The 18,012-nt window shown below is 35.6% G+C and overlaps 2 protein-coding genes across 3 annotated transcripts; one reads left to right on the forward strand and one right to left on the reverse strand.

The window, feature by feature from the left end:
- Positions 1-4,856: 4,856 nt before the first annotated feature.
- On the forward strand, positions 4,857-6,039 carry LOC108008864 (uncharacterized). 2 transcript variants are annotated; one of them, XM_017072768.4, is made up of 3 exons: positions 4,857-5,133; positions 5,229-5,764; positions 5,852-6,039. In XM_017072768.4, the coding sequence occupies exons 1-3, from the start codon at positions 4,933-4,935 to the stop codon at positions 5,925-5,927; spliced, it is 813 nt and encodes a 270-aa protein (XP_016928257.3). In that variant the 5' UTR covers positions 4,857-4,932; the 3' UTR covers positions 5,928-6,039. The 2 variants fall into 2 exon arrangements, with proteins under 2 accessions (XP_016928257.3, XP_036669322.3); XM_036813427.3 differs by having other exon boundaries at positions 5,855-6,039.
- An 11,083-nt stretch (positions 6,040-17,122) lies between these two features.
- Positions 17,123-17,779, reverse strand: LOC108008886 (uncharacterized). Its single transcript, XM_017072791.4, has one exon. It carries the CDS (start codon positions 17,680-17,682, stop codon positions 17,131-17,133), a length of 552 nt encoding a protein of 183 aa, XP_016928280.3. The 5' UTR covers positions 17,683-17,779; the 3' UTR covers positions 17,123-17,130.
- Between the last annotated feature and the right edge of the window lie 233 nt (positions 17,780-18,012).

The raw sequence follows: 18,012 nt of genomic DNA on the forward strand, positions 1-18,012 counted from the left end.
AAAATCTTATTTGTAAAATGATATTGCGCCCAACCTTCCGTTTTTCATATGAAAAAACAAGTTTTGTTATATAAAAAATATATTTAATTTTTGAAATTATACTTTTAATTCATTATTGTTCTTTGTTAAAAGTGTTTTGTTTTTTTTTTTAATTAAAGTGCACACATATATGTATATTGCGCCCAACCTTCCGTTTTTCATATAAAAAAAACAAGTTTTGTTATATAAAAAATATATTTAATTTTTGAAATTAAACTTTTTTTCATTATTGTTCTTTTTTAAAAGTGTTTTATTTTTTTTAAATTAAAGTGCACACATATATGTATTAATAATATACTGCTGATTTATAATCATATTTTTTTTTTCGTGCTTAAACTCTTAGCGGGAGTTCGTCGGGTGCCCGATAGGTGGCTGCGCGTATAGTTGGCCTAATGAACGCACATACATAGAGGGCTGAAATGAGCCTTTGAGCCCACCATTTCAAGCACCTGCGTCACATAAAATTAAGTCCAACCTATACAACACGTGTGCGTATGTGTTTCTGTGTGTTTACCTGATAAATACGGGCGCCAAGCCAGCAGAGAGACGGGCATGTTTATTTTAATAATGTTAACCTAATTAAGTGATTAATATGCAAAATGTGCGCAGAGATTAAAACGATGAGCGCACTGTGTTTAATTATCAAATTAATTTTTTTCGTTTTGCCACCTGGCTGCGCGAATTCGCTTGACGACAGTTTAAGGCCAAAGTGCATATACACAGACTCGTTGACAACATTGGATAGACCTATTTTTTGTTTGCCTTTATATTTGAACTTTAGATAAATCACATAATTAATCCAGAAATTTTCTAGGCTGGCTGACAGGAAATTTTTAGCCTTTGACATTGACACTTATTTATTTACATAATTTTAAACAGTTTTAAATATATATTTAAATAGACCATTTATGTTAAAATTTGATTTTCAAATTGAATTTTATTACACATACCAAACAATTTTATCATTATTTTGAATGCAAAATAAAATATATGACCCATCTTTAATGTCATTTTTAAGAGAAATAACCTATTTTTCTAATATTGGGTAATTTATTTCCCAAGTAAGCAGCATAAACAAGCAAAAGCCTGATTTATATGTACCAAAGTGCTGGCCACATTCGAATATTGTTGAAAGTGAAAACCTCCGGGAAAGTTTGCGAATTTACTCAGCATCACAAATGCATTTGAATCGCAATAATTTGAAATTTTATGCGGGTTGGTTAGTATCTATTGGACATGGTTTTTTGTATACATAGAATAGATGATTTTTGTTAAACCTACTTAAATATTAATATGCGTATGGCTATTGTATCTGCCAATAGATGATTGGTATTTAACGCCTTAATCCTTTCGAGATGTATATTCTTGGCACTACTCAGGAAAGTGTAAGATTTGCAATGGCACAAAATAACATCTGCTGCTTTTGCATTTAACAGTCCATTTCACTCATCCACTTGAGAATGCGATTTACCAAAAGGGGCCCTATAAGCCTGACAATTATTTACGAAAGCGTTTCTGCCGAAAAAAAACTGGGCAAGGCAGAAGTTTTTTAGCATAAGCCTTTTGCCTGGCAGTCTTACGACACTAAAAGCTATTCAGCGTTTGCCTCCTTTTTTCTGCTTTCAAGGAGCTAATTGATGAAAGCTCCAAATGGTCGTGTAACGACAGTAAAAGAGCACAAAAAAGGGGAAGATTTTCTTTCGTCGGCTATAAAGTGCAAAATTAAAGGTGCTGCTAAACGGCAAGCAGTTATAAGGGAAAAGGCAAAAGTCCTTGGACTGGCATGGCTTTGGAAATTAGAATTAATATTTTTCCGCTGAGTTTACACAATTTCAAGTTGGCTGCCGCGAAAAATGCATGCCCTGGTCAACATCCCACAATCGCTGTTGTTGCCTTGCTGCGTGTTTAGCACCCCTTTTACAGCATTTCTAAGGGTATTTCAGATTTTTTAGATTTTACAACCTCAATAAAGCATCAATGATTGATTAAAACCGGAACGAGTTGCAAGTTTTGATACCTTTTATAGCCAATACTTAAAATACACATCTCACAGAGTTTCAAAAATCCAGAAACATTTGATGGGAGAGGGAAACTAAAATAGATACAAAGCATATAAGCAACGAGGTATTAAAAAAATGATTAGTAAAAAGGCTTTAAAAATTCATTTATTTTATTATTAACAATTTGATGTCATAATGCATGAAATGTTTTTATGTACAAGCATATTAAATATTTTCTATATATTTTTGAAATGCACCATAAAAGGTACAGTCTATAATCTCAAAATAGTATATTACATAATCTATAGATTATGATTTTAAGACCATTTTTTGTTGTCGCTTAAGTAATAGTCAACGGTGTTAAAGTAAATTTTTAACTGGAAAGCCCGATGAATGTATTTTATAGGACTGCCTTTTTATCACTGCATACTTTTAGACACTTTTAAAAATTATTTAAATTTCCAGAGATTTTATTTGTCCCCCTAATGTCGAAAAAACGACGTAGTACATAATGATTAAACATCTAGGGTACTTAGAGTTTCGATCCTTGAAATCCTTTTTCCATCTTGTTGTGGCTGTGTTTGTGTGCAGGTGAGAAAGGAAAGGAGCACATCTTGTGCTGAGCAAGCGTGCTGCAGTGGTGCATTCGTGGCAGCTCCAGATGCAGCTGCTGCAGCACTGATAATAAATTCATGATGAAGTGTAATTTATACACTTCATATGCGGCCAGCTCCTTTATACCCTTTTTGCCTCGTTTTTTTCCCACTTTATTTTAACTGAGCTTGACATAGGTCTGACCCAAAAGACGAAAAAGTTTCCTCAAGGCTCGCCAGCCATGCATTAAACCTTGAAATGTTTGCGGCCCAGAATTCGCTTAAAACTAATTACAAATGCCGGCCAGCCCCGAAGGAAATCCGCGGGCCTTTGGCTGAAATTTCATTTCAAATTAATCTAATTTTTTGAGGCTACACTTTTTTTTTCTTAGGTTTGGCTCTGAGAATTTCATCTAATGAGAAATGCTGATTTTGCACTTTGCCTGACGTTGCATACAAATGAGGGACCATGACGGTCGAGAAGTGGTCTTGGCATATGATTTCCCTGGAACTGGCTTGCATAATTGCATAATTAGTGGTTAGGTGTTATGTAAATGGAGCGGGAGCGTTGATTGGCTACGCACAAGAAACTGACCTCCTAATTACTCAATGGCAGCTAATTGGAGAGGCGAAATTCGATGGATTCCTGGATTAATTAATGACTTTTCGATGAACTATAAGTGGCCATGCCTGGTGAACCTCGAATTATGATTTGTACGTTGGTTAAGAAAGGTATACAGTTTAAAGGGGGGACATAAATCGCAATATATTATACCATTAATCTGTATTGGAGATTACTGTCTAATGAACAGGGGTGGATAGCATTTAACATCCATTTGAATATTCTAGCAGACCTTTCCCTTGTCACTTACCCACATCAACAGACCTCAAATGAACTCAACTGGACTGTCTGACTATTTGCTTGGATGTCCATCTGTTTACCTTTATGATTACATATATGCATTTGGTATTAGCCAAGCTGTTGGTCAGTTGGTTTCCAGCTCTTTCAAGCAGCTCCTTAGCACCTCAAAGGTGCTGTTTGTGTTTGCCTAGTACACCTAAAAACATAGTAAGTGGTAGTGCTTTGACTTTGATTCAAATATTTTCAGTATTGATTTAGCCACCACACATACCCATATAATTCTAGATTCGTAAGATTTTTCAACATCTAATAATTTAATTTCAATTTATAATAAATTATGACCCATAGAGATAAATCAATTTGTATTAAACTGTAAACAGTTTGAATTATAATAATTTTACATTTTATTACTACTTAATTTAAAGAGATTCATTTTATAATATTTTGTATAAAAGGCATAAATAAATTTCGAGTATTTCTTAATAGATTTTTTTTTATATTCAAGAATATATTTAAACATAATTCATATTATGGTCAAAATCATATGGATTCGTTTTTAATATTTTCGTGTTTAAATTTCCAGTGTACTTTTTCAATGGGTGTAGATAGTAAATATTGTGCTCATATATTTACATAGAGTCCGGCTTAAATGTGCATAGAAACACCATAGTTAAATCGGTGCAACATTATCCCGGAAAAAGAAGTATAAATGCCAGTTACTTGCACAGAATCATGCTATAATTGGTCCAAAACATAATGGACCAAAGATTTAACCACTTCACACAAAACCCAAAAAGACAACACAAATATGCGTCCGTCTTTTAAATTAAAGATGTGTTGGGAAAGAGAAAAATGTGAAAAATAGCTTGTTTTTCATGGTTCTGGAGCACTAAGGCCCGGATTGTGTTTTACTTTTAAGAGCTTTTAAAAATAAAATAAATAATGTGCATACAAAAGTTTTTTTGTGAGTATTGTTAGCTATTTATTTACAAAATAAATACTTTATAAATAAAATAAGACCATATTATAATGCATACAAATGTGACATAAAAGCACTAGGGGTTTGAATTATTTTTAAATATAATTTTTTAGGTGTCAAAAAGTAGGCAACAATATATTTCCAGCTTGGAAGTACAAAAAAATAATTCCAAAAGACGACCATCTTTTATTCGCTGCACATCTAAGATGATAATAAAAATGATATTTAAAAACAAAGACCAAATTTTCGTTTATTTTCTTATATTGTAATACAATTATATTATTTTTAAACCAACTTAAAAAATCTTCTTTTCTCAGTGTGGCCCAACAAAGTAGTACCTTTAAGTAGGGCCATCATACCCAGCGGCCAGCTCAGTTGCGATCGCACCTTCAAGAAGAACAAACGTACATTCAGCAGAGATTCTTTTCGTGCCCACTTAGAACTGGTTTCAATTGGAAAATGCTGCTGATATCGCTTACACTGATGGCTTTCGGCCTGGCCCAAACGCTGCCCATCGAGGAGGCCGAAATGCCGACAACCAGTGAGGCTCCCGATTCAGGGCGAGTGCTCTTCGATCAGCGGCAGACGGGCAGATTCAACATCCACGTGAGCATCAAGGATGTGGCCATCATCGAGGTGGGCCAAAATGGTCTGGCTGAGGTGAGTGAGTGAGGCGAGGGCCCAGAAACCAGTTAACCAATATGCAGCTAACGAGTTGCCAGTGAGCTAAAAATAACATGGGATCTCTCAATTAGGAGACGTATAACGATGAGGAGGATTACTACTATGATGACAGTGCGTTGACCGTCAAACCGATCAAGTTAACCACAGAGGCGAGCAGCAGCACCACCACCACGAGCACCACATCGGTGGCAGCACTGCCAGAGAGCACTGTAACTACAGTGGCCACTTCCACTGTGGCCACCACCAGCGATCCCAAGCTAAATAGCAGCTTTAGTTCTAACCTCTTGGCTGACATTGCGGCCCATGTATCGAAGTCCAAATCCAGGCTAAACAATCTGATGATTGTGGAGACGCCAATCGGTGGAACAACTAAGCCCCAGCACCACCCACTTCATGGCCGATCCAAGGATGTACCCATTATGACTGCTGCTGCAATTACACCACCCACTTTGCCCGAGAGCATTGAGTACACACCGCCCAAGAATCACAATTCGCCCATTTTCAAGGTTAAGGTTCAACGATCTTCGATGCCGGCCGCAAAGAAACCCGCCCGCTGCCGAAATCACCAGGTGCGAGATGCCCAGGGCAAGTGCTCCGACTCGATCTAGTAAGCCAAAAGTTATATAACATCCCCACTAAGCCGCTTACCAATCACCCAACTCTTTCCGCATTTACTTTTCATTCTTTTCGATAGCAGAAAGCTGTACAGCATGCTGATGGGAATGAATTTCCCTTTTTTGGCAGCTGCAAATGCCGCGGATAGTGCCTGATGACTCAACAATTACTAAATAGTTTACTCAGACATAGAATTTAAGTGCCTCTAATTGGATCTTAGCCATTGGCTTGAAATATATTGACTGAAAGCTGATTTATTCACCAGAATTGTCTTACTATTAATGGATTACCTTTTTACATAAGAATGTTTGTCTTATTTTTTAAACATTTTTGGTTTGCGGGGGCATCACAAATTTTTATTTTGTTTTTATTTCAGCTTAATACTTGTTTTCACATTTTAATAAACAATCCGTTTAACTAATTTTAAAGCAGAATAATTACATATTATTATAATAATAGTTTGGATTTGCATAAAAAATGTTATTAATGAGTAAGCATTTGTTTAAATAGTTTAAATTTTTGGTTGAGCTTTTTTCCAATAACAATTTGCTTAAAAAATGCTTAACATTTTTTTTATTCTACTGAACTTAACAGAAGGGCATGAATGGAGTTATTAAAAGATTAACATGTTCACTTCGTTTAAAATTGAATGTATAATCGTTAATTTTTTTTATAAGCTGCATGTTAAAGGGAACTAATTTCTTAACTGGCAGTTTTCGTTAATTCACCCCACGCATTTATCAAGGCCACGATTTTACACAACACATTGCTTTTGTAAAGGATATTTTCAAACATGGCCTGAAAGGACGTTACATTTAAATTTGCACTTAATTGAAAACCAATTTCCGTTTGACTTTAAAACCCTTTCAATGTAGGCTGTCAGTGGGAATTTTAATTTATAAAAGTTAATACGTTGTTTTTCAGTATTTTTTTTATTTACTGTGAATTGCGAATGTCAGTTGATGAATTGCGTTTAATTGGTTAATGGAGAAATGAATTGCATTCCGATTTCATATGTGCTGGCACTCGATTTTCTTTGATATCACTGGAGTTCCCTGGCGTAAGCCAATTTTTCACCTTACATAACAAGGTTTTTATTACCGCCATATGCCATACATGTGCACTGATTTTGCTCTATCAATTTGAGTTTGTAATTTCCGCATGCGCTTAAAATGCAATTGCAGCTGAAAAAGCATTGTTTCTCGTCTGTGTGGGTGGTTGTATTGGTGTGACTGTGCCTGTATTTGTGTGGGCGTATCTGTGTGGGAAGGCTGCTTAATTGCAACTGTTGCGTGTGCGGCAAATCTTTGGGGTCGCACTGTGCACACGCCGTGCTCTAATTAAATTAATTGCTTAATTTTAAGTTAATTTGCCACATGTGGCAAGTTGTCCTCGTTGTCCTCGTGTCCAGACAAAGCCCGCCCACGTGTCCTGGATCGGTGTGTCCTGCCTGCAGATGCTCCGTATCTCTCGGATAGCCCATAAACTGGTCAGCTATATTCCCACAACAACTGCATTATCCCGATGTCCTTGTGCGGGGCTTTAATCGAGTTTAAAGTTTAAACTGAATGCGTAGCAAGGCCTATATATGAAATTCCAGTTAGCTAAGAGTGCATATCTGTGCTGGCTTTTATGTTGGTCACCTGAGTGCTTTTCTATATGCAGCAGGTTCCAGAAAGCACTAAATCAGGTCGACAGTTATTGTTAATGATAATAGTGCACTTAACGTTAAATCACCTTTACACTCATTAAGAGGAATAATAATGTTTAAAGCTTATTTAAGCTACTGAAATTACTGTTGCATGAGTTATTTCTCTTTTTTAATATTTTACATAAAAGACGTTACTTAAGAATTTCTTTATCTAGTCAATGAATAAATCATAAATTTAAACAGATCAAACGAATTGTTTTAATGTGAGAGCCTTTTTAGCTATTATTATTTATGGGGAATTTTGAGACACACCTACATATAATGTTTTTTCATAATATTTTTTGTAACTAACTTTTAAAAAATCAACAAGGAAGAACGCTATGGCGGTTTGTGGGCGTTAGAGTGGGCGTGGCATATTCGCGTAACAAACTTGGGCTGCGCTTAAGGATACGGAATCTAAATCTGAGGTGTCTAGTGTCTAGTTTATTACGTCCGGGTGCATTCCTAGGTGCATCTGGGTTGCATCTGGGTGCATTCCTAGGTAAAATAATTTTAATTAACACTGTCTAATTTATGAGCCTTATATACCCAGTACTTTCAGAAAGTGAAAAAGTGAATTTGCAACCCTAGGTACATCTGGGTGCAACCCTAGCCAAAAAGTGAATTTTGAGGGCGAAAAAATACGATTCCGTAAGGATTTTGTAAGGGGTGCAACCCTAGGTGCATATGGGTGCATCCCTAGATACATCTGGGTGCATTCCTAGGTAAAATAATTTTAATTTTAATTTTAATTAACACTGTCTAATTTATGAGCCTTATTACCGAGTACTTTCAGAATAAACAGTTGGAAATTATTAGAGTTGGCAGACATTAAAATTCCAAAAAGTGCTCAATATGAGAATTTTTAGAGCACGAACGTTCTTCCAAAAAGTAAATTTTGAGGGCGAAAAAATAGGATTCCGATTTTGTAAGGGGTGCAACCCTAGGTACATATGGGTGCAACCCTAGGTACATCTGGGTGCATTCCTAGGTAAAATAATTTTAATTTTAATTTTAATTAACACTGTCTAATTTATGAGCCTTATATACCGAGTACTTTCAGAAAGTGAAAAAGTGAATTTTGAGGGCGAAAAATAGGATTCCGATTTTGTAAGGGGTGCAACCCTAGGTACATCTGGGTGCGTTCCTAGGTAAAATAATTTTAATTAATTTATGGTACCTAGCTACATTTGGGTGCAACCCTAGCCAAAAAGTGAATTTTGAGGGCGAGAAAATAGGATTCCGATTTTGTAAGGGGTGCAACCTTAATTTATGAGCCTTATATACCGAGTACTTTCAAAAAAGTGAATTTTGAGGGCGGTAAAATAGGATTCCGATTTTTTAAGGGGTGCAACCCTAGGTACATATGGGTGCAACCCTAGGTACATCTGGGTGCGTTCCTAGGTAAAATAATTTTAATTAACACTGTCTAATTTAATTAGCTGTCTAATTTATGAACCTTATATACCGAGTACTTTCAGAAAGTGAAAAAGAGAATTTTAATGACGAAAAAATAGGATTCCGATTTTGTAAGGGGTGCAACCCTAGCTACATCTGGGTGCAACCCTAGGTACATCTGGGTGCATTCCTAGGTAAAATAATTTTAATTTTAATTTTAATTAACACTGTCTTATTTATGAGCCTTATATACCGAGTACTTTCAAAAAAGTGAATTTTGAGGGCGGTAAAATAGGATTCCGATTTTGTAAGGGGTGCAACCCTAGGTACATATGGGTGCAACCCTAGGTACATCTGGGTGCGTTCCTAGGTAAAATAATTTCAATTAACACTGTCTAATTTATGGTACCTAGGTACATCTGGGTGCAACCCTAGCCAAAAAGTGAATTTTGAGGGCGAAAAAATAGGATTCCGATTTTGTAAGGGGTGCAACCTTAGGTACATCTGGGTGCATTCCTAGGTAATAATTTATGAGCCTTATATACCGAGTACTTTCAAAAAAGTGAATTTTGTGGGCGGTTAAATAGGATTCCGATTTTTTAAGGGGTGAACCCTAGGTACATATGGGTGCAACCCTAGGTACAACTGGGTGCGTTCCTAGGTAAAATAATTTTAATTAACACTGTCTAATTTAATTAGCATGAATTTTGAGGGCGAAAAAATAGGATTCCGATTTTGTAAGGGGTACATCTAGGTACATCTGGGTGCATTTCTAGGTAAAATAATTTTGATTTTAATTTTAATTAACACTGACAATTTATGAACCTTATATACCGAGTACTTTCAGATTAAACAGTTGGGAATTATTAATGTTGGCAGACGTTAAAATTCCAAAGTGTTCAATATGAGAATTTTTAGAGCACGAACGTTCTTCCAAAAAGTAAATTTTGAGGGCGAAAAAAAAAGGATTCCGATTTTGTAAGGGGTGCAACCCTAGGTACATATGGGTGCAACCCTAGGTACATCTGGGTGCATTCCTAGGTAAAATAATTTTAATTTTAATTTCAGTTAACACTGTTTAATTTATGAGCCTTATATACCGAGTACCTTCAGAAAGTGAAAAAGTGAATTTTGAGGGCGAAAAATAGGATTCCGATTTTTTAAGGGGTGCAACCCTAGGTACATATGGGTGCAACCCTAGGTACATCTGGGTGCGTTCCTAGGTAAAATAATTTTAATTAACACTGTCTAATTTAATTAGCTGTCTAATTTATGAACCTTATATACCGAGTACTTTCAGAAAGTGAAAAAGAGAATTTTAATGACGAAAAAATAGGATTCCGATTTTGTAAGGGGTGCAACCCTAGCTACATCTGGGTGCAACCCTAGGTACATCTGGGTGCATTCCTAGGTAAAATAATTTTAATTTTAATTTTAATTAACACTGTCTTATTTATGAGCCTTATATACCGAGTACTTTCAAAAAAGTGAATTTTGAGGGCGGTAAAATAGGATTCCGATTTTGTAAGGGGTGCAACCCTAGGTACATATGGGTGCAACCCTAGGTACATCTGGGTGCGTTCCTAGGTAAAATAATTTCAATTAACACTGTCTAATTTATGGTACCTAGGTACATCTGGGTGCAACCCTAGCCAAAAAGTGAATTTTGAGGGCGAAAAAATAGGATTCCGATTTTGTAAGGGGTGCAACCTTAGGTACATCTGGGTGCATTCCTAGGTAATAATTTATGAGCCTTATATACCGAGTACTTTCAAAAAAGTGAATTTTGTGGGCGGTTAAATAGGATTACGATTTTTTAAGGGGTGAACCCTAGGTACATATGGGTGCAACCCTAGGTACAACTGGGTGCGTTCCTAGGTAAAATAATTTTAATTAACACTGTCTAATTTAATTAGCATGAATTTTGAGGGCGAAAAAATAGGATTCCGATTTTGTAAGGGGTACATCTAGGTACATCTGGGTGCATTTCTAGGTAAAATAATTTTGATTTTAATTTTAATTAACACTGACAATTTATGAACCTTATATACCGAGTACTTTCAGATTAAACAGTTGGGAATTATTAATGTTGGCAGACGTTAAAATTCCAAAAAGTGTTCAATATGAGAATTTTTAGAGCACGAACGTTCTTCCAAAAAGTAAATTTTGAGGGCGAAAAAAAAGGATTCCGATTTTGTAAGGGGTGCAACCCTAGGTACATATGGGTGCAACCCTAGGTACATCTGGGTGCATTCCTAGGTAAAATAATTTTAATTTTAATTTCAGTTAACACTGTTTAATTTATGAGCCTTATATACCGAGTACCTTCAGAAAGTGAAAAAGTGAATTTTGAGGGCGAAAAATAGGATTCCGATTTTGTAAGGGGTGCAACCCTAGGTACATCTGGGTGCAACCCTAGGTACATCTGGGTGCGTTCCTAGGTAAAATAATTTTAATTAACACTGTCTAATTTATGGTACCTAGGTACATCTGGGTGCAACCCTAGCCAAAAAGTGAATTTTGAGGGCGAAAAAATAGGATTCCGATTTTGTAAGGGGTGCAACCTTAGGTACATCTGGGTGCATTCCTAGGTAACACTGTCTAATTCATGAGCATCATATACCGAGTACTTTCAAAAAAGTGAATTTTGAGGGCGGTAAAATAGGATTCCGATTTTGTAAGGGGTGCAACCCTAGATACATCTGGGTGCGTTCCTAGGTAAAATAATTTCAATTAACACTGTCTAATTTATGGTACCTAGGTACATCTGGGTGCAACCCTAGCCAAAAAGTGAATTTTGAGGGCGAAAAAATAGGATTCCGATTTTGTAAGGGGTACATCTAGGTACATCTGGGTGCAACCCTAGGTACATCTGGGTGCATTCCTAGGTAAAATAATTTTAATTTTAATTTTAATTTATGAGCCTTATATACCGAGTACTTTCAAAAAAGTTAATTTTGAGGGCGGTAAAATAGGATTCCGAATTTGTAAGGGGTGCAACCCTAGGTACATCTGGGTGCAACCCTAGCAAAAAAGTGAATTTTGAGGGAGAAAAAATAGGATTCCGATTTTGTAAGAGGTGCAACCCTAGGTACATATGGGTGCATTCCTAGGTACATGTTCCAGGTGCATTAAAGAAGAGTGCATTTTCGTTCTTCAATCAAGTATAAATAATTCTTAAATCAAGTCATATTTGGGCTAAAAACAAGAACGATTTAATAATAAAGTAAGAAAGTTCCAGGCCTGATTTAAGGACGAATATTTCTTAAATCAATATATAGATGTTATAAAATTAAATCAGTTTTTAATATATGCTAGTAAGAGAAATAAGTATTGGAAAGTATCAATAGCCTAGCTCTTATAGTTTCCGAGATGTCAGCGTTCTTCCGGACGGACAGACAGACGGACATGCCTAGATCGACTCGGCTAGTGATCCTGATCAAGAATATATATACTTTATGGGGTTGGAAACGCTTCCGACGAATCTAGTATATCCTTTTACTCTACGAGTTACGGGTATAACAAGTATTTTTATTTGAATTTTATTTAGAATAGGACATTTATACATTATAACGAGTTTTAGGACAGATCCTTAAATGTTCCACAAGTAAGCCCCTTTAATAATTTTACTAATTAAGGCATTATTTAATTTAATTTACGTTTGTCAAATGCCAACCTGGCTTATCCAATCCCTTTAAAATATTTTCCCGCCACGACGACAACTTATGCAATTGACAAAAGCCCATCCTGGGCAACTTTGTGCCGGAATCTTTTTGGCAAAGTTGGCCCGCACTAATTACCTACATTAGGCCACCTGCACAGACTCGGCACACTCAATTAGCAACTGTAAACTGCAATTTCTATGCAGGCCAAGTGAGTCTTGGCCAACAGCAGCCGGTTAGCTCAAGTCCGCAACTTTGTCGTTTTCGTTGTTCCCTGCATTATTTATGCCACCTTTTTGACCTTTCGCCTTGATGTCGCTGTTCGAGGAGCGTAAACTTTACCCTCCCCTTAAATGCGATGTTTTGTCAAATTAAAGCTGGGGCTAAGTAAGCCAGAGACAAGGAAAAGCGGAAGCACGACCGCCCGTAAACGCGACAACTTTCGCAACCGGAAGTGTAGCAGACGCCCAGCAACAAAAGCAGCGAAAGTGTGCGCTGAATTGGTTGTTCAGCTATAACGGATGCGGGGCGCCATCTTGCAGTTGTTCACAAACATGGCGGCAAAAGCCCAGAGCCAAAAAGCCACCCCCTAGCTCAGCACCCACACCCCCAATACCATTCCAGCTATTCACGAGCAACAATTGCATTTTATTTATTGCATAACTAGCGGCGTTTATGCGTTGGAAAGTGGATAGCAACAACAGCAGAAAAAACTAAACAAAATATGAGAAACAAGTAAAAGTGTCCGAGACCTGAAATAGAACCATTCTTTCTTTCAGAGTAGCCAACCCCCCTACACTATCCCACTGGCCCGCAGTCCAGCATAATAATTACACTCGCTATCAGCGCCGACATTTCCCAATGAAAAACTGCATTGGCACGCAACCTGTTGTTGGCTTCCTGCTTCGGTTGCCAACTCACTGAGAAAAAAAATATAAGAAGAAAAGGTAGAAAAATTAAAATATAAAAATATTAAATTCATAATAATAAATTCAAAATAATAATTCACACATCATTTTATAACAAAAGTGTAAGTGGGAACTTAAAAATGATTATTAACAAGAACTAAAGAGACTTCTAAGTATCTAATTTCCAAATTGTACTCTATATTTTATTTGTAGGATTCCAAAATAACTCAGTCCACCGAATTTCTTACATTTTATGGAATTCGTTTCCAGCGGTAAATGTATAATACAAGGATTAGGTATTTTTAAAATGACTAATTACGTATTGGTCGGCTTGAATATACGACGATTAAAAAAGTCAGGTTTGTCGAAAACATAAAAAATCATTCTTAAATGACTAGATAAAAAAATCATACATTTTCTCCGAGTGCAGCTACACATCCAGCTCCCTTGGTCCAACTAAACGCTGGCTAAGAGGAGAGTAGCCTGAGCACACTGTCCAGGAAGAGGTCCCTCCTTTAACAGGTCCTAACTATGCAAAGCCATAAAACGCAAGTGTCGCACGGATTATTCATGGACGGGGAATGAAGATGAAGAGCCCAGCGGGCTGGCAGTGACAGGTAAAGGGAAAGAAAGGAAACGAAGGACCAGTTGGAGGGAAGGGAGAGATTCTTAGGAATAGGATTTAGAAGTCGAGAAGATAACTTAAGGCTAATTTGGCATCTTTGCTTGGGAAATAACTTAAATCTTACACAAAAAAGAGGTTACAAACTTAGCAATAATCTTAAAACACAAAATTATACAGCGGAGTGCGGCTTTAAGAATTATGAATGGTACAAATAAATTAATGTACGATAAATTCAGCCTAATTTTTTTACAAAATCAATAACGGATTTATGTGTCTCAGTTTTTGACAAATGCTTTTTATAGTCAATAGAGATCTGGGATTAATATTCCATACTGCTGAAGGAGGCCACCGTGCTGTTCAAATGAAATACCAAAATAGACATCCTTTTTGTACTATACAGTTTTTGGGCCTCGATTACATTGTTCACCACAATCTCTGTATTGTCTAGAAAATGAATTTTTACATCCTCATTGTTAGTCGCAAAACAATTTTCCGCCTTGAGCTTTTCGATCTCCGAAATCAATTCCAACACATCCGTATTAACCTTTTACATTGTGGCAGTCTTCAGGTTCAGTCTGTCCCTCAAGATTTTAAGAGTATTACGGCATCTATTTGCTTTTGGTTCTAGCCCCTCTATTATTTTATTTATATCGTTTAAGTACTATAAGTCAACCGGGTCTTCGTTACTCATTTTATTAAATAGTTATTCAATAACTGTGGCCTCTAAATATGTAATCAACAGGCTTTAAACATTCTGACGTTCTTCCAAAATCAGTTTTTTTATTGACCACTTTATTTCTTGCTTTGTTTGGTGTTAAGGCAAATATTTAAATAACATTTTTTCTTAGCTATGGTGATTTAATCGCTCAATTCGATTCTTTTAATTTATATATCATATGTATTGGTTTTAATTTTTTCCGTTCGTCACAGCTCACTGCCTTTTCCATCCTGTTTCATTAGCTATCTCTGCTCTGCTCTGCAAACTATGACTTTCTATGGATTCGCTTTCAAATTATTTGTTCAACGCATTTCTTTCATTTCGTTTTTATTTGGGTGCGCTTTTTTGCGAATTTGATATGCGCTAAAAGTCAATTTATTCACTTGACTTAATTTGATTTCAACCTTCAAATAATCCAATCGGGTTTTTTGTGCGGTTGCACTTCAAGAGATGCGATAAAGCATTTTTTTCAGGTTTTAGAGTTGGTTAGTGCTATGTCAAGAGTTATTTAAATGGTGGTTAAATTGTTACAGAAAAGTAAATATTATTGTTTATGATTTTAAGTTAGAAAAACAAGTGGATTTTAAAAGTAAATACAAGATTTTTTTCTTTAACCTCCCCTTAATGTTTTTAAGGTCTAAACTCTTTAAATCTTATTACTAATAAGCTTAAACTAAAAAAAAAAAAGTTATACCATTTAGGAAATTAAACATAATTATCTATGTTAACTATAGCTTTTCATCTAACATGCCATAAAAATAATTCATTTAAATATATATTTTTTTTAATTATAAAATAAATAAATTATTTACCGAATAAATATAAAATGATTAAAAAATAATTAGAACAGCTTTGCAGATAATTATCCTGTCAAGTTCTTATAGATCTTACCTAATTATCAAATACGTTCTTGTATTGTTAAGCAGAATTACTCATACGCAATGAACTAAATGAATTATATTTATGTAATAAATGTATTTCTATTTAAAGGTGTAAATTCCGTTAAAATAATTAGTTATGACCGTAGCTTTGGAGTGTTTAAAATAAATTATATTAGATAAATATGCTCTCAGATTCTTAAAAGTCTTGCCTAATTATCAAATAAGTTCTTATATCATCTAGCAGTATTACTCATACGCAGTGAACGCCTACCCCATTGATTAAATTCAAGTTATTCACTGGCAATAGAGGTTCGATAGGAGCTGCCCCAATCTCGGCAGCCTCATTGTTAACCCGCACTCAATTTCGATTCCCAATATGCTCCACATAACCGAGAGTAGGGCCCGATTCTCTATGCCGGTAATCGTACGTGTGGAAAAGACGTCAGCACTGATTGCTGCATAAATGATTGAGCATGTGTGGCTGTGTGTGCGCCTGTCTTTCAATCCTCGTGAGTGTGAGGGTGTATGAGTGGGCTGGCATGACTTGCCACAGACGAATCCCAACTACTATCAGCATTCCTCCATGCAACAGGACCTGCATCTCAGGCGAAGGGACGGGGTTGCATTATATGAAAATTGATGGGAAATGCCAAAATATTTAAATCTAATTTTGTGCAAAAATGACAGGCAGCCAACAGTCGCAGAAGCCGCAGGCACTGCATTTGATTTTGATTGCAGTCCAGTTCTGACAGTGAATTTGGCGACTCTCGCCCTGGCAAGCATTTAAATATTCAATACGATTATATTTTTAAATATATAACCCGAGAGGAAAGAAATGAATTCTTGAATTTGACCGTGCCAAATGAAAAAGGCTTGCAGAAAGCGAAACTTTATTCGGACGAGGGAGAGAAAATAAAGGTGATTAAATTGGATTTTTACCTTTGGCGTCGTTTTTCACTCGCGCAGATCGTGTTTATTTTAATTTGAAAAGGCTCTGAATAAAAAGCTTTAAAAATGTGCTTGAAATTATTTGGAAAAAAATATAATTATGTCTGTATAGAAAAAAGAAAATAATAAAAGAAATGACTTTAAAATTGCTTGTCATTTTTAGGACACCTTTTTATGTGATTATTAAATTGACAATTATTCACTTCAATTTATGCACGTTTGGAAAACAATTAAATTAAATGTGATATATTTATATACAAAAAATTAAATAATTCAACAAATGTCTTTTAAAGTGCTCGTCATTCTATGACAATTATTTGTGATGATTACATTGCGATTTTCATTTAAATTTATACACTTTTGAGGCTAAATTTAATAAAATGTTATAAATTGTTTTGCAAAATATTATTTTTCGGAATTGATTATTGTGTTTTAGTTTTAGAATTAAATTTATTATGGTTTTCAATAAGATCGTGACAACATTGTGAATGGCTAAAGCCAATAAAAATTAATTTAGCGTAGAAAACATCAGTTATTTACTGTATCGCCAACAGAATCAGGAACTGATTTTTGGTTCTTATTTCGCATCTCAGCTTTATACCAATCCTTAACATACTCGACATTCATCTTGGAAACTCCCTCCAGATAAGTGACATGGTCCACATCGCTGTCCAAAGACAGTATCTCACCATAAATGAAACTCATCTTTACGCTATAATGTTCCAGGGCATCTTGTACACTGTATTCCTTAATCTCTGCCTCGTCTAGAAAATGCAATTTTACTTTCTCACCGTTAGTCACAAAACGAATCTCCGCTCCGGGCTTTCCGACCTCCGAATTCAATTCAAACACATCCGTCTTAATCTTTTTCATGGTGGCTATCTTTAAGCTGAGTCTGTCCTTCAAGATGTTGATAATATTACGACATTGTTGTACGTTTGCTTCCAGGCGTTCGGTCAATTCATTAATATTGCCATTAAAGTTTTTGGCATCGGACATGAACTCGCGTATATCATAAATGCGTTCCACTTTGGGCACATTTAAGTCTTTTAAGTTGTGGGAGAGTAGTTCCTCACTCATCTTAGTAAATATGTATTTAAATACTGTTGCCTCTAAAAATTTAGTGAAACGCAAGCTGAATTTTCAAATCGTTTCACAATAGCAATTTTAACAATGACTACTATTTTATTCTAATTGCACCATACCTTTGTTAATTTACAAAAACTAGCTGCTTTTACTCAAAGGTATTATATCATATGTATTATATTATATCAAGTATATCATGATATAATTGATTTCAACTATATTCAAACAGCTAGTATTTTATTTATTTATTATTTTCTTTTTACCTCTATATATTCACATGATATTTGTTGAAAAATACTAAAGAAAAATCTTTATAGCCAGAAC

Source organism: Drosophila suzukii, chromosome 2R, assembly GCF_043229965.1.
Source record: "Drosophila suzukii chromosome 2R, CBGP_Dsuzu_IsoJpt1.0, whole genome shotgun sequence".
NCBI lineage: Eukaryota > Metazoa > Arthropoda > Insecta > Diptera > Drosophilidae > Drosophila > Drosophila suzukii.

Excerpts from the sequence above, each read along its gene's own strand:
- LOC108008864 (XM_017072768.4), top strand. The coding sequence starts at position 4,933 with ATGCTGCTGATATCGCTTACACTGATGGCTTTCGGCCTGGCCCAAACG. Across the intron at positions 5,134-5,228 it reads GCCAAAATGGTCTGGCTGAG|GAGACGTATAACGATGAGGA; the intron begins GTGAGTGAGTGA and ends TCTCTCAATTAG. Across the intron at positions 5,765-5,851 it reads AAGTGCTCCGACTCGATCTA|CAGAAAGCTGTACAGCATGC; the intron begins GTAAGCCAAAAG and ends TCTTTTCGATAG.
- LOC108008886 (XM_017072791.4), bottom strand. The coding sequence starts at position 17,682 with ATGAGTGAGGAACTACTCTCCCACAACTTAAAAGACTTAAATGTGCCC.